The sequence below is a fragment of the Armigeres subalbatus genome, chromosome 2, assembly GCF_024139115.2.
Source record: "Armigeres subalbatus isolate Guangzhou_Male chromosome 2, GZ_Asu_2, whole genome shotgun sequence".
Lineage (NCBI taxonomy): Eukaryota > Metazoa > Arthropoda > Insecta > Diptera > Culicidae > Armigeres > Armigeres subalbatus.
The window spans coordinates 272,066,044-272,088,750 of NC_085140.1; the positions used below are offsets into that span (position 1 = coordinate 272,066,044).

The 22,707-nt window shown below is 40.6% G+C and overlaps 1 protein-coding gene across 3 annotated transcripts in view; it reads right to left on the minus strand.

The window, feature by feature from the left end:
- LOC134212245 (ski oncogene) overlaps nucleotides 1-20,528 on the minus strand; it is a 477,716-nt gene extending 457,188 nt beyond the window's left edge. Inside the window, exons 1-2 of one of the 3 annotated variants that reach the window (XM_062689913.1) lie at nucleotides 20,384-20,528; nucleotides 16,629-17,192 (exon numbers count right to left, since the gene is read on the minus strand). In XM_062689913.1, the coding sequence (XP_062545897.1) occupies nucleotides 16,629-17,174 (546 nt within the window). In that variant the 5' untranslated portion in view covers nucleotides 17,175-17,192; nucleotides 20,384-20,528. Of the gene's footprint in view, nucleotides 1-16,628; nucleotides 18,994-20,383 lie in introns of those variants that run through there. The other 2 variants (XM_062689912.1, XM_062689914.1) reach the window with 2 other exon arrangements.
- Nucleotides 20,529-22,707: the final 2,179 nt, after the last annotated feature.

Here is a 22,707-nt window from a genome sequence, read left to right on the forward strand (position 1 = left end):
ATCGAAATGGCTCGCGCGCGCCGAAAAGCAGCTTTCTTATATCTAATGAAGTAATCCCATTAGCCCCGCCCCTTCATTAATCGTTATGAGTGCACATTATATTTACACCATATCAGCTCACAAAGGGGCGGGGCTTACGGGTGGCAGTGTGGCAATGCTGCAAATTTACCCAAGGGATTGGATGCAGTTAGTGATTGGAATGGGAATTGGGAAAAGAAAATTGGTTCTTCTCAGGACCAACATTTTACGAAAAGGACGAGTTAATTGCGAAAATGGATTGTTTCGGTGGGATCGGGTTTGGCGTGGTAGCTTGATTGCTGTTAGTAATTCCATCCATTCAAATTTACTGCATCATCTCCCTCCGATGCGCTATCAAATTTGCTAGTTACGATTGAGTTTTGCACTTTGAAGAAATTTCATATCGGATTGCCGGATCAACCTTTTGTATAAAGGCCTTTTTGAGGACATCATCCTCAAAAATTGACGAAATAAAGGAGAAATAAGCAGTGGCGTGAAACCAAACGGAAATATATTTATTTGCAACGTTTGGTTTTCGCCCGCGATGTAAGCGTACGTGGCAAAGTAAGGATTGTGATGTCCCTGACTGAAAGCCAGTCGAGTGGCTTTAGCAGCCGATGAGTCATGTTAATTCCACGGTTAGAGACTCAAAGTCCATCCAACTGGGAGCAACTAATCGACTTCTTGATTGAGTTGGCCTCCGAGCAGTTTGCTCAATGTTAATAAAACGAGACAAATTATTATGGCAAATACCATCATTTTCGAATAGCTACGTAGTCCTACGTCACCTTTGCGTACAACCCGATTGGGCTGCACCTTTGAGTTTTTCAAATTGAAATCAGGTTCAGATGACCAGAAATCATAGGTGGTGGCGACCAGGGGACTGAAGAGAAGGCTAATACGCCTACCCACCATTCATTCAATATGGCGTAAAATGTTTTTGTTTTAATTTCGTTTGATTCATGATAACAAAACTTCGGAAGTATCGACGAGCTATTTTCCGACATAAAGAATCCATACAAATACAAAAGGCTCGATGTACCTCAACCAATTGAAATATTTCGCTAGGAGAAGTTAATTGCCGATAATTAGCACTAACTGCGTAGGAGCCAATCACTCAAAATGAGCGCTGAATTCGGGTATACTACCCAGAAACTGGGTACCAAAAACAGAAGTACCAAAAACGATGTTGGGTAGAGTGCCATTGTACCGCGGATGACAGGCGTTTCACCCTCCTGGTGGCGACGTTGTCGGGATATTGTTTGGCGACGGCGGCGTTTTCGTCGTCACGCCGAAATATTTTTAATCGGCGGCGGCAAGAATCGATGTGGCCATCATTTGATAACTTCTCAGGTGTGAAAAGTAGGCGAGCTGTCCTCGGCGATAACTTTTCAAATTTTGGAATCAATTGATAATAAAAACAAAAATTATCAATTAAATGTAAACCTTACCAATACAAATTTAATATCAATAATGAAGTTCAATCTGATGTTTGGCATTATGTTTAAGTGTTATGTAGGAAAATAAGTTCAAAAAGTAACGGTAAGTGTTTAAATCGAGCTACAATTATCGAACGATTCTCACTCGCTATGAGTTTTATCAATTCAAGACAAAATTTTCAAAACGCATAAGTCGCTTTTGTAAACAAATATTCAAACGACGATTTGACGAATCTGATGGCTCTCACACGCAAACTAACACCATCAACAGGTAGGCGAAGGTTGCCGCTACTTGTTGATAGTGTTGGTTTGCGTGGGAGAGCCATCAGATTCGTCAAATCGTCGTTTGAATCTTTGTTTACAAAAGCAGATAGGTCGTTTTGAAAATTTGTCTTGAATTGATAATTTGGATATGCGATTGCATGAGAGCAGCGCCGTAGCGTGTGGTTGGCCAGGTTGACCCACGCCAAGGGCTCCAAGCGTTAGGGGGCGCCGAAATCCAGAATGGGAGCACTAGGCACACATGATCGCAAATTGTACCAAGGTTTTTCACGCGGTTGGTGTAATTATTTCTCTGGTTATCTTCAATTTTCACAGCTTTTCAAATACCAATTGAATTTTTATGAACTTCAGGCTTCAGGGGAAGAAACCCTAGATGAGGACTTCAATACGCCAAAGGCGAAACACAGAGTAGATTGCAAAAAACTTGTATAGTGTTTTGTAAGTAGTGATACGGAGTTTGTTTAAATTTGGGATGATTTCTCTCATTTTATGCAGACAAACTATTTGAGATCCGACTATTACGATCACATTTGATACAGTGACATTTCCAATTCTATTAAACCAGATACTTGTATGGAAGAAGCCGTTGAATATTCGATGAGCAATGATAATTTGTCTACATGTACATATAATCTAGTAAAGCTTTAAACGATTATGAGTACCGTTATCCAGGGTGACAATGGGTCTGGGGGTGAGAATGGGGCATTGCTAGATGGTTGTCTAGAGATGGTATAGAAAAATCGCCCAGATAGGTCTCATATATTTTAGTCTGCTTCTCCTCACTCCTCAGATATATTAATTAAATCTATTCTACAAGAATTCTAAGTAGTGACCCAAACAATGATCCATTCTCACCCTCATTTGACCCATTGTCACCCCCAACGACGATATTCGAAATGACGGCACTCATCTAACGGTATGTTGAGTACAAAAATCTGCATCTCGACAGATTTCAGTTCTGATGGTCATTTGCCATCTTTCATACTTCATATTTAAAATTTATTGGTCTAACCAAATCTAATAGTGCCACCAAATTACCAACAGATCTCCAGGAATGTATATATCTTGATTCGAACACATGAACGTTCGCTAAACATCAGAATGTATTATCGAAAACGCGTTGACGTTTTGTTTCCGTGTTTGGCGGGATCGATATTTTCTGACACGTAAAATTTTCCTTTGTTCAATGCAAAAAGTAAACAACATTTACGCTTGTCAAAATGCCCAAATTAGCGAACGACATTCGCTAGTTGGGGTGAGGTCATGCCCCAATAAGCGAACTATTACTGTAGATCCAGAGTTGGTTTTTTCTTGATACGACTTGAATAATCGCTAATTCCTACCTTCTACGAATACTCTCCAAAGTTGAATTTTATTGAAAGTCCAGTACAGTTCTTTCAAACCATCGACCAAGCTACTCTAGAGTTGGATTTTTCATTATCAATAGGTCTAAAGGCGATTCCGAAGGCATTCAATTCTCTCCAAGGTAGGAATCTTCTTGATGTGACTACGTCATAGTGATCCAACCACCGACCGGCACTCTTGAGGGATGCATTTTATTGGCCACTAGCGCGCGAATTTCCAACAAAAAGCCTGATTTTTTTTGCATTTCCATCGAAATGTCTTCAGGAAATTCTTCGGAATATCCTCGAGAAATTATTTGGGATTTCCTCGGCACATTATTTGTGAACTTGTTCTATTCCCAGTAGATTGTAGACAAAAGTCATATCGACATGTATGACATAGAATATCGATGATTTAATGGTTTGGTGTGATAAAGAATGATTGTATTGTAGAATCGATAATCACGGATGTAGCTTTTGAAACAATTGAATTATTAACAAAATATAAAATCGATTCGTATTCGAGAGACGGGTGCTTAGGACCATCTTTGGCGGTGTGCAAGAAGACGGTGTGTGGCGGCGAAGAATGAACCATGAGCTCGCCCAACTCTACGGCGAACCCAGTATCCAGAAGGTAGCTAAAGCCGGAAGGGTGCGATGGGCAGGACATGTTGCAAGAATGCCGGACAGCAACCCTGCAAAGATGGTGTTCGCTTCCAATCCGGCAGGTACGAGACGGCGTGGAGCGCAGCGAGCGAGATGGGTAGACCAGGTGCAGAACGACTTGGCGAGCGTGGGGCGTATCCGAGGATGGAGAGATGCGGCCTCGAACCGTGCATTGTGGCGTCAAATTGTTGATTCAGTGTTATCTGTTTAGATGTTAACTAAATAAATGAAATGAATAAAATCGATTAAGAGAAATCGATCAATACAGTTACGCCCCTATGAAACTAAGCGCGAGATTTAATAATAAAAATGCATGCAATGCATTAGAACTATTGAAAATATTTTGGGTACCTTCCGTATAACACATTTCTGACGATTTATTTTCAACTGCATAAAAGATATAGCTTTTTTACAATATAGCGATTAATTTACAATTGGCAAACAATTTTATTCGTTGGATCAATTGTAGGATTAAACTACTTTGAAATAAGATTTATTTCAATAATGAAAAATGATAAAACCCAGTAAATTAGTCTTTTTAAAAGGCTGTGTAAAACAAGTTGTAATGCATATGCATCATCAGAACTGATGCCCCCGTAATTGTGGCTTTTTTGAAGAAATTTATCATGGAGTAAAGCCTTCCGAATCAGTCCAGTATCGTAACAGCTCCCGAAAAAAAGATAAGTGAGACATTTTTTTTTTCATTTTCCCTTGGATTCAATCCCCTATTTCTGTCTATCTGGCCCTTATAGACTTGGAAACTACTGAGTTGTCAGCGTGAAAATTTGTATGTACGGGTTTTTGAAGCCGTAGATGATTGTTCAAAAATCTTTCCCCTCTAGAGGGGGGGGGGGTTGGTGATCGAGAGAACTAATCAATGAATATAAAGACTGTGGTTCTAGACCCATCCCCCTTTTGGAGAAGCGATTCATTAAACGTCTTCTAAATAAATAATGCGAATGCAAAAAAAATCAGAGAATCAATTTTAGGCGAAACGGAGTTCTTCGGGCCTGCTCGTGTCTAATAAAATCAACCTTTCCCGAGTTATTGAACGATCCAACATTGACACCACTCTGAACTGTGCAGCAACATTGTTGCAGGAGAAGAGAGATGAAAACGAATTCGGTCAGCCGAAGGAACCCCAAAAAGAAACCGATCAACGATCGACACACAAAAAATTGCACACCACAACCGGTATAACAACAAAAAAAAAGACGGCGAACAACAAGAACCGAAAGGGATGGATACCGTGCGACTGCCATGCGGAGAACAACGCAGAAGACTTGAGAAATCCGCCAAACAACAGCGCGATCGTCGTGCGCGGGGACCAAACACATCTCGGCGGCCGTCGAGTTATCCGATGGGAACATTCAACAATGCCTCTACATTCACGCAAAACAAGCTTACCGACGACGACCGTCGTCCGTCCGTCCGTGGCCACACAGAGATACCCACACACAACCACCTAATGCTCTGCGTTTCCTCATCTCTGTACGGCCGAGAGCAACTGACCAGCCAAGCCAACAACGACCATGATGTTGACGACGACGATGATGATGATGATGTTGCGGGGAGTTACCTCTTACATATTATATACATAACGAGGGCTCGCGCGGTCGCATGTCTAACCTTCAAAAAGAACCGGGAGGACACGGTGTCCAGTGTCCACCACGCAGTGACGGTGGTGACGATGGCGCTGGCACTGACTGGTAAGGCAACAGCAGCAGCAGGTTCGCCATGTCTTATTATAATTGTAGGTAGTTCCTTCTTCTGCCTTTTCGTCGTCTTCCGTGGTCTGTTCTTGGACGCGACTGTTCCCTGCGGTTTTTATTACGCTTTTCAGAAGCAATAGGAAAGGTATAAGAACCGTTTGATAAGGCGAAATTTTACGTTTGACAACCCAATCGTTGGTAAAAATTTTACCGAAATCTGCTATTCAACATGTTAAGTGTGAGTCTAACATGAATAGCCTTACTTTTCATTTCGATACTCAGTTGTTAAGATTACTTCTATGAAAAAGTGGAAATAATCGTTTGATCAAGTTTTGTCTATCATTAACTTCGCCTATGCCCAATTTTTAATTAACTGCAATTAAGCAATATGAGAGGGCGCATATGAAGGTTCTATCATATAGCTGGTTCTATGTTATTAACATCCAATTAAAATAAGTGTTTAACTGCTTATTGGCTTTTGTCTTGTTTTGAAATAAATCTTAAAACGCTCAAATTAGCTCAGCTCATGCCATCTCAACAACCAATAATCATGATGGATTCGAGCTTTTGAACGATGGTTGAATTTTCATTGGAAACACAGAAACTAGTGGATTCATTTGCAAGTGATTTTTTGTTGCATTTCCGTACACAAAGTGTTATATAGCGGTTGGTTAATACTATCTTGGTACAATTTACGTCAAGCTGCCTTCATTCTATAGATTTTGGATGGCAAGTTGATGCAGCATATGGATCTGAAAGCCGCATTCCATACTATACACCATAAAACTTTACTTGCTGAATTGATGCTGTTTGGCACCTCATCAACGGCTGTGGATTGGTTTAGGTCATACCTGTTGAACCGTTCGATACGGGTTGAGATTGGCACGTCGAAATCTGGAACTTTCACAAAGAACTCGGGAGTGCCTCAAGACAGTAACCTCCCTACCTACTATTCTCGATCTTCATAAATGATGTTTTCCTGCTATTCCCGAGCAGCACAAGTCAGGCAAATCTGGTTGCAGCAGCTTGATTGCGACCAAAGCTGGTTCTATATGAGTTGCAGTAACCTATATGGAACATGTGTGCTGCTAGGGTTATCACCAGGATGCCGCCTCTTCTACGCAGACGTGCAAAAAGTATTACATTGTAAAAAGTTTGACAGATTGTACCAACCTTCAGAACATATTGTATATTTTTGAAGACTGCGATTTCTCCGCCGTGTGCAGTGTTGCGAAATGTGGGTGATTTCCTGGCGCATTGGCACAGTTACACAAGCTTAAGTAGCAAAAAATGCAACAATTTTTCATATAATCGAAAATTCGCACGAATTATTCTCGACTATACGTCCTACCCGGACGATCGCTTGCTCGCGTCAGTACATCAGGGATCTTGGCGTTATCCTGGATATCGGATATTCGTTGGCATATAGACATATCCATTGGCTAGTAGACATATTCGTTGGCATATCACAAGCTTGGATTTTTATGAGTATTCCACACTTTTCGATTGTACGTTTCATGATGTAATTAACGATATAAGCTTTGTATCGCTGAAAAGCCATATTCTAGAAAATCACCCGATAGATATTCCGATCGATTCAAATATTGACCAACGCTTAGACAACAACCCGGCCTGCTACAAAACCTTCTCAAGTAGCTTCCTTCTACTTTTTATCGCATTCCAGTACCATTTTTGCTAGGTGTTCTGTCTATATGGGGCAGTTATGCGATTAGAAATATTTATATTGCAGTACTTCTGTGGGGTTCATTTCCCCATTACGCATTATAACTAAATACATTATTTCATACAACTCCATTTTTCGGCAATGACCATGTGTTCGTGTTGCATGGGAAGAGGGTACTGACCATTTATTTCGTATCGTTATGGGGAAAGGGGAAATTGCAAATGACCGAAATGTACGGTGTGTGAGTCTCAAACGCCATTGCTAAATGTTTGAATAGTCACCATAGTATGGAAAAGTTTTCCATTGTCGATATTTTCGTAGATTTAAATGATTTAGATTGAATTAAAAGATTTTGTTCGCTTGCTATCCAGAACCAAAACTATTACGGATATTCAGCATCTTCAAAAAGAATTTGAATCGGCCTCGATAGTAGAAGAATATACCGTTGAATAATCAGTTGAGGAAATTGGAGATGTAAAGGTAGCAGCACCAGTGTTTGATTCGTCGTCCTCTTGTGCATACAGGCACCCAAACCAATTACATGTGGACACCGAAAGAGAAGATAAAGGAACACAAGTAAATAAATCCCAAACCAACCCTTACAACGGAATTATCCTGGAAAAGGTATATCAATAATAATCATTTAAAATTCAGGCTCACATTTTTTTTAAACAACGTTTGTTCTACAAAATTAATATAGACAGAATCTTTGAAAAGACGGACGATGGGTTGCAGGAGATGGAATCATTAAAACAAAGTGAAAAACCGAATGACAAAATACTAACTAGATCGAAGAACTCAAACATCTTTGTCTTTGTCCGAATACTAGAAAACGTACGGAAGAGTTATGGGACAAGACTTTTGAGGAACGTAACGAGATGGAATATCCAGCAGTCATCGCTTTTGATGGATATTTGGTGAGAATTATATTATACGTACATATTATTATTATTTCGTATATTATATGTGCAGCTCAAAACCGAATTTTTGAACTCACGACAATCAATTTTTCTCCTATTAGTCGCAAGTTTCATCACTGCGTATCTGGTGCGCTGTATAGCGCATCTGGTTGCGAATAATGTGCACCAGTTGCGCAAAGATGCGCTATAAGTTGAACGCGAATAAAATCGGTTTTCGCGACTCAGAAAATCGATTTTCAACTGGAATCATAATATTTACGTTCCTGCTGGAACATGGCTCGTTTTTATTGATATTTTTAATGTTTCGTAAAATTATATAATGTTGATACAATTATCATACTTCTACAGCCGCAGCATCGCCGCGTAAACACAAGTACATATACATGATTCCATTTGATGCATGGTACTTAGGGCCGATGCCCACATTGCCCACGTAGCGCTTGTATTGTTGAAAAACCTGATAATTCTAGATAATTCACCTGATAATTAGCAGTGATGATGCCTTTCGCGAAACAAATGATGCACATCGCCTTAGCGCAAGAGATTCTAACTAAAATTGCCTATTTTAAGGCGTTCGCAGACGCTTGCTCTATGGATAAATGGTTGATCAAACTTACCCAAATTGAAAAATTAAAAAAATGTTTTGCCTTTCTCGTACAACAAAGTTGTACCGAAAGGCTATCATTTCACTCCAAAATAGAACTTTTTATAGAAGTCTCGGAGATTCATGATATTATATACCAATCGATTCGGCTCGTCGAGCTGAACAAATGTCTGTCTGTCCGTGTGTATGTGTGTGTGTGCAGACGAAAACCGAAAAACATTAGCCACTTTTTCATATAGTAACCCGACCAGTAGATAGTAACAGATTTATATCAGACCTTGTTATTCTGTTACAGTAGTTTTTCATAACAGCGGTTGTTATAAAACATGTACCACTAGTAGTTAAAATAACAAAAATTGTAACAAAATCTCTTCTAGTTTTAACAAAAATATTACTAAATATGTTATTTATTGAACAAAAATATAACTCGTTGTGTTACATAAAAAGTGGTGAAAATAGCTTGTACTATAACAAATTATGTTCTTGAAAAGATTATGATTACCCATAATGTAGGCAATTAACTTTGTCCAGCTGGCTCAACTTTGAATGTAGGTTCGAGTTATACTGTAGGTGGTACCTTCGTTTTTTTCAATTCATATCTATTAAAAAGGTAGGCAATTTTTTGTTCGGTAGAAATAAACATAACACATTATGTTATAATCATGTTATGACGATCATGAAACTTTCTTTCCTCCATCTTGGCAGAAAATTTATAACAAAATTATTGCAAGTTTTGTTATGTGTAACACATATTGATATAATTGTGATAAAATTTTGTTATGACTAACTGGTCGGGAATTCTTAAATTTTCTGGCAACATGTTGCATTCGACAGGGGACAAAGCCTTGTTGATCACTATTGAATTTGATAACGATCGACCATTGCGTTTAAAAGTTATAAAAGAAATGGAATCGAACCATATAAGCGCCATATAAAGTTGGTGTCTTGGCTAAATGCGAGAAAGGCAGTATCACCACTCGTATTTTAGCAGAAATATGCGAGTTCTTGCAAATATTCCGCAGGACGATTAATTCTGCGGACGTTAATCACTCTATTCTATGGTTTGGGGTGATTTCAGTGCAAACGACATTGATCGTTTAATTCATTTGGACATTTGAAGGATAAAGTCAGCACCGTCCAATTGGGCCATAGATACAATTTTGAATTTGTCCAAAAAACGGTACAAAACATTCTTCCCATTTAAAAATTAGATGCTGACTAATGACAAATCGAAGATCCCGCATCCTTTCCAATCCCTAGACCTCATTCCAATTAAAACCCATGGAATCCTTTCACAAATGTTCGAAATCACACGATAGGGTAAATGTTCCGTTTTGGCCCCTAGAGGAAGTGACCGATAAATGCTTATAAGTATCAAATGGCACGTTTGATATAGGCGACAATCACACCATTACATAGATGGAAGTCTCATTTATGAAATAGAAATTTGAAATTGGCATCAAGTGTTGATAAATCGCTGAGAATTTGTAATTTTCTGAAATGAAAATATTCTTCGTTTTGGACAGTGCAACATAATGTGGACCCCCCAATGTACACATTTTGGACACCCCCAATTTAGTCTCTTCAAAGTCGAATTTCTAATCTACCCTGGTCAATTGAGCCGAAGCAAAGTCTTATCTTTTGATTGGCATGCATCAATGAGAAGGTTCCTGCGTTTTAAATTCACAATTTCGACAAAAACTTATTGTGTGCGTTCTGAGATTTTCAGTGATGTATACTTTTAAGCGTAACGCATTGTAACGCTCGCCTTCTTGAGCAAACTAATTTCCTCGAAATGTCATCTAAATATCGCTATTTTCGTACGGGAATCCAGTGAAACAGATGCTGAACAATATTATTTTCCTGAATCCAATGTGGGAATTAGCAGCGGCATTGATTTTAGTTCAGAAATCAAGAAAATTCCGCCAGGAGGGTCCAAAATGTGTAGGGGTCCAAATCAAGTTGGTTACCCTACAGAACTCAAACCATTGAATATCATGCAAAAGTAACGGTAGATCTTCCCGGTAACAACCCAAGAACTGGCAAAATCAATAGGAAGTCATCTTCAGAGCATAATAATTGTTGTAGTAAGTAATGGGCTTACGAATAATTATTTTGGCAATATTGTGAAAAATATCATCTGGAATTGCAGAAAAGCCGATTTTTACTCAGTCAGCTGGCACATGTTTGTTTTTACACTGGATTTTGTTTTTACGCGATTTACATTTTCTCAATTTTCCACTCATCCTAAATGTTTAACGTATATTAATTATCATGTGATTTTTCTTTGATTTATTCTGGATTTTTTGAAACATGTTGCGAAGAGTTTGGTGGCAAATTGAAGTCACACGATCAAAAATACGAGCGAAAAAAAATCGTGTAAAAACAAAATCCTGTGTATTTTATATGTCAAACGGCGTATTTGACATTTCAAACAACAAATTATGTTCTGTTTCGTACAATACAACGGTCGAAGGGCAGGGTACGGAAATCATCGTGCTATCGTGAACCTACTGTTCAATATAGCGCTCGAGGGAGCGATTAGGAGAGCTGGTGTGCAAAGAAGCGGTACCATTATCACAAAATCGCATATGCTCCTGGGATTTGCGTACGATATCTATATTATCGGAATTGATCGCCGTGCCGTGGAAGAGGCTTTTGCGCCTTTTAAGAGGGAGACAGCGAGGATTGGACTCACGATCAATACCAGCAAAACGAAGTACATGGTCGCTGGCAATCAACGTGGGTTCATTAGTGGTGGTGGTAGCGAAATAGTGCTGGATGGTGAAAAATTTGAAGTGGTAGAAGAATTTGTGTATCTTGGAACATTAGTGACGTGCGATAATGATGTTACCCGCGAGGTGAAAAGGCGTATTGCAGCTGCAAATAGGGCTTATTACGGACTTCGTAACCAGCTTAAGTCCCGTAGTCTGCAAACGAAAACAAAACTCGTGCTGTATACTACTCTGATTCTTCCGGTGGCTTCATACGGACATGAGACATGGACGTTAAAGGAGGCCGATCGGAGAGCTCTCGAAGTGTTTGAGCGTAAGGTGCTGCGGACAATACTCGGCGGTAGACAGGAGGACGGTATCTGGCGGCGTCGCATGAATCACGAATTATACCAGGTGGATAAAGGGCTGGATATTATTAAGCTTATACAACACGGCAGACTACGGTGGGCTGGTCACGTTGTTCGTATGCCGGAAGAACGTCAAGCGAAGATAATATTTAGTAGAGAACCCGGAAGAGGCCGCAGGCTTCGTGGAAGGCCGCGTACACGATGGCTTTTTGCAGTTGAAGAGGACCTGAGGGCGCTCAATGTGCAGGGCGACTGGAAGCGATTGGCCCAGGATCGAGTCCAGTGGAGAAGGATACTCCATTCGGCGTAGGTTCATCGAAGAGCTGTAGCCCATCAAGTATCAAGTATCGTGATACCAGCGTGATTTTGGGTGACAGACATATGATTTTATGCTGTACAGTGATATTGGTATCATATATGTGTCACAAGTATTATATGGTTCAACACACCATTTTTTGAACGCAATGACCGATCGTGATTATATTCAAGAGTGTAGAGTTTGTCCCTCGTCGAATGCAATCGGTTATGAATTACTTTAAAAAATCGGTTATGAATTACTTTATGAAAAAGTGGCTAATGTTTTTCGGTTTTCGTGTGCACCCACACACACATACAGACGGACTGACAGACATTTATTCAGTTCGACGAGCTCAGTCGATTGGCATATAATCTCAGATATATAATATCATGGGTCTTCAAGACTTCTATAAAAATTTCCTTTTGGTACAACTTTGTTGTACGAGAAAGGTAAAAAAGTTTAAACTTATCAAGTAATTAAGAACAACAACCTTATACGTTCTACTTGTAGCAGTTTTAAAAATATGAAATAAGCCATGGTTTCTTGTACGGAAAAAATATTTACAAAACAATAACAAAATTGATTAATGTTCCCCCGGATTACGGTATTTACAATTATATCTATATGTTTATATTTGTATTATTTTACAGAAACAGAACGAGCATTGATCCCCGGATGCATAATTCAAGTCGGAGAATGAAACGTCTCAGAGACGATACAAGCAGCTCACCCAGCGTAAATCCGTTATCTGGAATTGTCGAGTGTACAATGAAAACATTTTGTATGCCTGAGTCGCATGTGATTAGTTCTGGCTCGTTTTCTAGGTTGATGACCCACTTCCTGCGGTCCACCATGACCATCCCGTGCTGTACGACAGATGTTCCTCCGGAAAATTCAACAGGGGAAATCATTTTGTGGAGAGGTATCACGATTAATCTCCAGATGACCTTTTTGGGATCATTTGAAAGACTTTGTCAAGCTTAGACGGTGTTCAACGTGGAATGTCGAGCGACAAACTTTTTTGTCTTTTTATCAGCCATTTTGATGGGTGATGGGTGTTGAAAACATCACAACGACTGGTAAAAAAATCCTGCACAGCTTGAATTAAGGCTAATATGTGAACTAGTGCCTGCACAACCTGATAATAATAATAATAAATAAAACATGTTTCAATAATTATATTGACCTTTTTGACCCTTCCTTCGGAAGTGTGTATAATTTTACTTTGTATGGTGTGTTACGTATTGATCTTTCTTAATTCTTTTTTGTATTATAAAATAATGTATTGTATTTGGAACAAATTCACTTTAATATTGAAAAAATATTTATAACAAATGATACAATATGGAAATTTTCTTATTCTTCTGTTGTTTCAAAGAGACAATTAATTTTAATAGAGTATAGAATCATGTACCAAAAAATCTTCTCAGAAAAGCAAAAACGTAAAAATTTAAATGGATTTCAAAAAAATTACAGTCTAAGTTAGATAACAAATGTGAGCATGTTTTGAGACACTAATAGACCACTTATTTGCATGTATGTGTACAAATTCTGAAATTTACTACCATATAAATCTCAATCATTTTTAAGGTAGTAACAAGCCTAGTTTTTCAAAATTAGGCATCCATGAGGCGAAATATATGTTATTATTGAACGCTATTGAGTTTAATTCATAGATCAATGACTGTTTTAGTTAGTTCTGGATTATAGACACTATAGGCTCCATAGACGAGCTGAGGCACGGTTGAGTCATTTCGATTTAGTGTGTTTTTCCGTTTTTTCACAGTGTACCACGCGAATTTGACGTCACACGCTTCGTTGCTTAGATTGCATTTGTGACGTCATGCTCGTTTGGCTACACTAACTGACAGTTCGTTTGGCTACAGTCGCCTTCGCCTCAGCTCGTCTATGGAATCTATAGTGTCTGTATTCTGGATTAATGAATATCGAGGTCTCTGGATATTACGAGTATTCTACCAGCGTTACGATAGATACTAACCATGTAAACATAGCTATTCAAACCGACGAGCACCTGGTAGATAGGCAGCTTGACGGACAGTGCCTTATCATTCGTTTTGTTGTCACTCAACCCATGAAAATTTGCATTTAATCCGCCTTCTGGTAGGCAATTAATTTGTAACTTTACACGTTCAATGAGAGCAGAAATGTTACAATGTCAAACAATATGCAGTATACCGTATTCTGTTATTCGGATAATATGAGGACACCCTGTACACAAATATTGAATTCAATCATTTTTTCTTGCTCAAAGAAGTTGATCAAGGAGAGATAACTTGTGAAAAAGTTTTTGCGAGAAAAGTTTCATCAACCAAGGCTGGATTAATCCAAACTTTTTTTTCTCCTCTATCTTCGACATACACAATATTCTTCTACCTTCATCTCCGGTCCGGTTATGTTTCCGCCATCCATGTCAAGACATTCAATAAGCCGTCATCAAAACGATCATCATCACATTCGGTGTCCGGCGTTTATTCGTTCGTCTGGCAGAATGCAAAGCGACGGACGGGCGGACTGAACCTGAACATGATAACCGAGAAGGGAGCGGGTCTCTTGTGGTGCTATTTCTGATGTGCATATTCGGGGTGCACTGGCGTTCCACCTTGCGTACCTACATGGCGGTGGTAGGTTCTATCGGGGCGAAAGCCATCCCGGTATCGTTATGTATGTTACGTCATGAATTCACCACCACCAGCTGTAATGTCGAGTTTTGTTATAAATTCGTCCCAAGATGCATATTATCGATGATGGTGCGGTGTGGCAGACGATGGAAGGGAAAGTTCAGAAAGGATACAATTCTGCAGGAACAATGGTGGTAGCATGATGGATAACAGGTTGCAAAACTTGTAATTATGGTGATGGATGCGCTAGAGAATTGGCAGAAAAACCGGATTGTCGACTGACGTAGAGGGCATGACGAATTTAATTTTATGCTTATTATTGAATACTTGGTTCCCACAGCGATCGAAAAAGAGATAAAATTAAGGAACAATTCGATTCATTGCAAATTAACAACCGTCAATCCAGTTCTAGCATCTAGCAACATGACTTGAAATAATTTGATGTTTCGTCAAGTGCGATTTATAATTTGAATTTTTACTTCGTTTCAGAAAATAACAGTTCGATTTAATTTTTCTTTCTTACGTACAGCACATCCCAAACCATAACTATGCCGCCTCGCAATTAAAAGTTCAGTAAGCACATTGACAGTGATCAGCTGATATGTTTCTAAGCCAAATTATCATTTTAAAGTTATATGGAATCTGGTGACACACTCTAATCTCAGGGAGTTGGATGGAATTAGAATGGCATGGGGCTGGGAATCGAATTCTGTCTCTTGCATAGGATGGTCTTCCTTTCTAGCCAAGCGCTCCTACATTCGAATAAAAGCAATCCCAAGAGTTTTTAGCCTGGTAAAAATGGCTACAGGTTGGGTTCGATTATCCGGGTCCCGGGATTAAATTTCCAGAATCAGGGATTAAATCCATATGAGAATGAAAAAGTCTCTCATTTATCATCTCTGTAGACTTATACGATATGTAGCATACCGCGAGAGACTTTTTTCGCAAGCTGTCATGATAAAGAACTGATTCGGGAGGCTATACTTCATGATAAATTTCTTTGAAAAAAAAAACTCCAAACGCGGGGAAAACCTGTTCTGATGCGGTTTCCAACGCAAAATGTGCGAGAACAAAGCAAATATCATCACTTTCCTGTGAGGGCTGCCTATCCGAAAAAAAATCTCTTCTTTTTAGCTCCGTACTGCTCAAGGAATTTCAGTAGCGGAATCATTCCGTAACCATTCCGTATCCTATCTATGTGCACAGTACTTTTCAGCAGCGTACTCGAAAGTTAAGGCCAAAAGACAATTTTTCTATTTAAAAAAAGCTTGAAAACAATTAGCTCATTCTGAGGAATCTACACTTGTCTGATTATTCACAACACTTTGCCTTTAACGCGGAACTCATGCGCGATGCTCTCCATGCAGAATCGCAAGCGAGTCAGCTCGCGCATGAGGCTTCGATGAGTGAGATTTGAGCATGATTCTATCAACACTGATCATGAGCAGCAGCACATAAATTTCATAAACGCAAAACGATTTTATTAGAGGAACGAATAATCCATAAGTGCGCAGTTAGCTGATCACAATCTATGAGTGTAGGTACAGTGTACACAAATGTATTACGTGCAGATTATTCTGAGTGTAGGAAAAATCCCAATCAATTAGATTAAAATTTGGACAATTTGGCGATCATATCTATATTCGATTTTAAGACTGGCATTTGCTGGAAGCTTTTTCCATTATTCAACGTTGCGCAGCATTAGACATTACTCAAAAAGTTTATCTTTATTTTTGAAAACCACCATGATTTGAATGAAATCGTAGGAAAAATCCCAATCAATTAGATTAAAAGTTATCACGATTCATCACGTTTTTTCACACTTCTTATCAATGTCATTGTCAATTCAATCGTCGACACGGTGCCTACCGCTCTTGAGACGCCGCGACTTCTATTTACCCCTTATCAGTACTAATTGCTACATCCCCTCCAACCACTTACCTTTCTTTTAGCGATCCAATATTCCGACTCCTGCATTTTCTTCTCCAGATCCTGCTCCTTGTTCCAAATCTGCTCCAGTATTTCGGCGAACGCCTCGCGATTCTGCTCATCCAGCGCAACGTGGATGTAGGCGCGCCAGTTGCTCGAATTGAACCCCCAGTGGCAAGTGCGGTTCTCCTGCCGGTCGTGCTGATGGCAAACAAACTTCTGCGGCGAAAACATTCCCAGGCACTCGCGGCACCGGATGCAAGCGGGCTCTTCGAAGCTGTACAGGGCCGGCGTGAATTCTCCCTCGCACTTGCCGAAGCACCGGTGGTACACCTTGAACGAAGGTGCGCCCTTGATGTTACGGGTATCATCCGCCTGGTGCAGCATGTAGCTGCAGAGCCGTTCCGCGTTTGTACGCGTGATCAGTCCGCACGTTTTGGCCGTATCCGGGATGATATTTACCCGTTTGAATTCCTGCAGCTGCTGGTCGGTGCAGTTGTACAGATAAATCATTAGCTCCTGAATCGATCGATTGATCTGCTCGACGGAAAAGTCCATCAGAATATTGTTGAAAATCTGTGGAAGACAGAGTCGCATTTCACCACCGAGCAAGAAGCAACCAATATTTTTGCCTTCAAGAATCGTAAGCTGCACTTCACCACAGTCCGGGTCAGGTGTGGTCATGATGGGGTGCGATGGCATCGGTAGTGGCCCAGTAATGGGTGGCGCACTGAGGGAATCTTCCACATTTTCTGGCGATTCCGGCCGCTGGATGGTGCCGGCACTGCTGGCCGTATGTCCCGCTTTGCTCGGGTGCACCAGTGAAAGTCCGGGCCCATGCAAGCCTTTTGGTGCATTGTTCTGATAGGTTTTCAAAACCTTGATCAGCTGAGGCGCTACGTACTCTGACATGGTTGTTTTTTTGCTGATTTGTTGTTTTCCCACCAAGTAGATGTGCGAACGCTCTCGTCGCTATTGAGGAGACAGACCGAGCGCAAAAATAACTAGCTTTTATAAATAGATTCGCTTCAATATCTTCTCGTTCAGCACAAACACATTCTTCCTTTTTTTCGAAAGGTATTCCTCGAATGCTTTACGAAAATGATTCTTCCATAACTTCGACGATACAACACACTTTTCAAACTCTCACAATGGAAACACCCAAACACAGGGTGTGAGGTGTTCTATTATTGAAGCATACCAATCTTATAAAACATGCTTTGCGCTTCGCAGAAACTTGGCCCCTCACAATTTTTCAATTTATGGAACACTCAAGACGTCGGTTCTTCTCAAACAACGTGTAATTTTCACTTTCCTTTCGCGGGTCTACGTATTTATTTCGGAATTAAAGTAATTCCAAATATCAGATCAGAATCACTTCAATCTGCACGCTTCTTACACCGTAAATTGATAGAAGAACCGCCTACACCTGTTCACATATGCATCTTCCTCCCGTCACTTCCTAGCTGATCTAGTCTAGCCGTAGCACATTCCAACATCGTCCGTCGTCTGACGAGGACGCACGCATTCCCGGCGGTCGCGCTGCTGTTCGGTCCGCCTCTCGGTGCTAGTCCGGGAGACGTATTTGCGGAAAATTTATCGCCTTCTCTTCGCTAGAGATCGAGACACTTTTCGCAGAAGTAATTCTGCGGAGCCGCAAGCGTGAGCCAGCGGAAACCATGTGCCAAGAATCTTTCGCTTTTTACTCTACACGGTGCACACGCTTGGCTCACAAACTTTTAATTTTAATTGGCACTAAAATTACTTCAATTTTTGCTTTCTGCACTTTTCCGCTGCGCACGTAGTGTCTGGTGTTTTCGACGACAACGGCAACCACGATTCCTGCGCTTCCGCTGTTTCTGCTCTCGAACGACGGCGGCCGCAACGACGATGACAGCGGCTCAGTACCCGTTCGTCGTAGAAATAAATAAATGCGAAACGAAAAGGTCTGAAATTCGACGGCGAAGAAAAATACACAAATGGGGCGCGGTGAAGAAGAGCTGCACTTACGCAACGTTTTATTTATATTTTGTCACTCTCTTTCTTCACCCTTCTTCTTGCTGGTCCACCTTAGGTTTCCACGCAACCTTTTGACGTTTGTGGTCCGGAGAATGACCCCGCGAAGTACGCACCAAGTTTCATTCCATTCGGTTCATCGCATTCAAAGCCATTTTCTCGGCTGTCTTTTTTATTTCAACTCCAATTTTTGGAAGGAGTAATACCTTTCACTGATTTAATTGCGCTTCCACTTCTGGACGTCTTGTGACCTTGCGTCAATCAACACTTTGCTTCGTGCATGTTATCCTATGTCCGTGAAATTTCATTCAATGTATTTTCTGCTCGTTCTGTCCTGTTTTGCGAATTCACTGCTTTGCTTCTGTGAATACACATTCGACATTTTTATGATAGGATGGTTAACTTTTTGGATGGTGCGGTCGTATTCGGCGTTAAGTTCACCCTTTCTAAACCATCACATTTGGTCAGAAACCTCGCTGCGGTTTCTGCGACGTCTCGCCTTTTCCACTGTTCATTGCACCATCCAACAACAAAACGAACTACTTCCCTTATTTCCCCTGATCTAGTAACGACAGTTCAGTGGGCAATCATCAACGGATCCCCCTTCGATGTCGCTGCTCTTCTTGTTCTTCTTTCTCGTCTCACACTATAATTCCAACAACCAGCCAGCCAGAGTTATAGGCTGAGAACACTATCTCGCGCGCGCGACACTAAACAGAACCTTCGCGTTTGTCTAGCAAAACATGTCTGCCAGTCGGCAGTGCCACCAAGCGAGGAACCATTCCGAGTGAGAATTTTCGCTATATTATTATGCTCACGGCGACCCACACAAGCGCCATCAACATGCTCTGTGTTCGTGCGCGAATGTCGCGACCACACGACGACGACTCACGAGCTAGACATAACAAGCACATATACACATATAACAGGAGCAGCGATCGCTTCGCGAGACTCATGCTCTCTAACAGAGCTGCCAAAAAATAATTCAAATAATCATGGTTATACAATGATACATACGAGATGCAAAAGTGGAAAAGCACATATGGAATTGTTTTAAATTCCTATACCATACATCATCCTATAATCAGATTTTCACTATATTTTGTCTAGATTTTTGGACAACCACTTAAAAGTAATTTTCTTTAGGATGCACCAAAAAGATCTTTTTACTGTTTTCCCAACTTGAACAATCAACTATATATACGATATATCGATTGTGCTTGACCCACAATATACATATTTATTCAACGGCTTTTTTGCCCTTTACGAATAACAAAATTATGAACTACATAGAGCTTGCTGGCGTTTAATCATCTTTCTCTTGCACGCGCACAGAAGGATAGGGTTCGTTTATGCTATTTAAGTTTAGACAAGGCAAGTGAATTGAACAAGTCGCTCAAATTCAAGTCAAATGAATTCAACTGAGTTGTTCAATTCACTGCCCTGTCAAAACGTAGCATTACATCGGGAAACGCTTCGGAAGCGTGCAAGAGAAAGATGATTAAACGTCAGCAAGCCTTATATTAGTAATTCCTCCAACTTTATATGGTTGTTTTATTATTTTGGCAACTCTGCGAATACTTATAACTAGCTCTTTTATTCGTTTGTGTACGACTGCAATAATGTGCGTGTCTTTTCAAATCGATATTTTTGCGCAATATTGTATCGCACTAGGAGGAAAACATTTTTTCATGTAGTTTCCACATTATTTTCTTCCAGTTCACCAAATACTCCCCTAAAACCATTCCTACATTTTTATCACTGGCGAAAACACTAAACGAAACCACAAACTCAAGCCGATTCACTGATCGTTCACCGACCACTCTTCTTCCACACAACGCAAACCGCGACTTCGCGAGTCGGTTCACCAATCGGACGGCGAATGATTCCGCGGACCGCACGGCCAACGAACGACAAGGCTCCAGCTCGAACTTACACACTCAAACACACTCTCTCGTCGGCGTATTGAATATTGCACTCTACTACAGAACAGACACAATCATAATACTCGCACACACCGTGCCGCGTGATTTTTGCGAAAGCTCGCGGATTCGCGAAAAATGACAGTCGGCACAACGACTGCGGCGACACGCACACATCGAAAAATGGTTTCGATGATGATGATCTGACAGTAATGATGATAAAAAGGGTCTAACCACAGGGTTACCAAATTAATTTTTCGAAAGGCCGGCATTGCAAATTTAATTTAAAGCAAATCAGAATTATCAAATCATTTTCAAAACCATAACAAACTATAAATAAATTCAAGTGTTCTTAGATACAGGGTGTCTATTCAAATCGATGTTCAGATTCCCGTTTTTTCCGGTTGGAGGAACTGATACTAAAATATCATATAAGCGGATCCTCACAAGAAATCATTGATTTTTTATGTTTATTTTATTAGAAGGAGGACTAGAAAACTGTTGAACCCGTTCAGTATGAATCGAAGGAATTATAATCCACAATAATTTCATGTAGATTCTAATTGTAGAACAAATAATCGCCACACATGAATCAGCCTACAGACTTAAAATAAATCGCAGATTTCTGTGAAATTTCAGAACTGTTCGGTGAATAATTTTACAGATTTTCGGTGGTTTTGACAGTTGAACAAAGGAAAAAATCGCAGAAAATTCGGAGAAATAATTACCGAACAGTTCTGCTGTTGAGATTTCGGTGAATTGAAGCAAAATTCACCAAAATCTGTGAAATTATTTAAGTGTGTAGGGCTGCAAGTCCCTGTGATAAAGATAATCAATCAATTAATTTAAGAAATTCCTTTATAACTTTTGAAACAACCGAAAAATTATTTTATTTATTCAGACTAAGGTCGAAGTGGCCTGTGCGGTATATAAGAGTCTTCTCCATTCGGCTCGGTTCATGGCTACACGTCGCCAACCACGAAGTCTACGGAGGGTCCGCAAGTCATCTTCCACCTGATCGAACCACCTTGCCCGCTGCGCACCTCGCCTTCTTGTGCCCGTCGGATCGTTGTCGAGAACCATTTTCACCGGGTTATTGTCCGACATTCTGGCTACGTGCCCGGCCCACCGCAGTCGTCCGATTTTCGCCGTGTGAACGATGGATGGTTCTCGCAGCAGCTCATGCAACTCGTGGTTCATTCGCCTCCTCCATGTACCGTCCGCCATCTGCACCCCATCATAGATGGTACGCAGCACTTTCCTTTCGAAAACTCCAAGTGCGCGAAGACTACCAGTCTAATGAGCGTTTTGTAGATTGTCAGTTTGGTACGGCGGCGAACTCTATTCGATCGGAGCGTCTTGCGGAGTCCAAAGTATGTACGATTTCCAGCCACTATGCGTTTCCGAATTTCTCTGCTGGTATCATTTTTTTTATCTATTGTATTTATTTGACAGGCTCAGGCGTGTATAACACTTAACGGAGCCGAGACTCTTAATGATATTTACAATCGATATCATCTTATTGTCGCGCTCTTCTTAAACGCTCAACTCTTCGCGGTGATAACGCGCAAGCAAAGATTGCGCAGCAGCGCGCCCATAAGCTTTTACACAGGGTGTGAGTCTGTGCTGTTTAATTTAATAAGCCGCCGAATGGGGTTGCCATTTTTTTTTTCTCCTCGTTTGTCGGGTGAAGATCACTGCGTCCAGATTTTAGGACTATTGTGATATACCCTTTATCAGGAATACGCAAGTTATCTCAGTAACATGTTTGTCACTGAGATACCTTGGTATCGACTGAACTCAAGACCATCTATTATTGATGAATAGAGATCCTGAGTTACAGTATGTGACTCCCCCATTCTGGCGAGACTAGCTTTATGAAGCCAACCACGTCCTTGGGGGATAAGATCCATATGTCAGCAGGCCCTAAAAGGGCTTGCTGAGAACTTTGAACCTACGTTGGGTGAGTGCACTGCAATAGCAGAGGATGTGTTCTGATGTTTCTCTCTCCTCGTCACAGAAGCGGCAATTTGAGGTTTGGATTGCTCCGATCTTTTGTAGATGGTATCTGCAGGGGCAGTGTCCAGTTATTAGACCGGTGTAGATGTTGAGATCCCTTTTGTTGATACCTAATAGTTGTTGGGTTTTCTTGG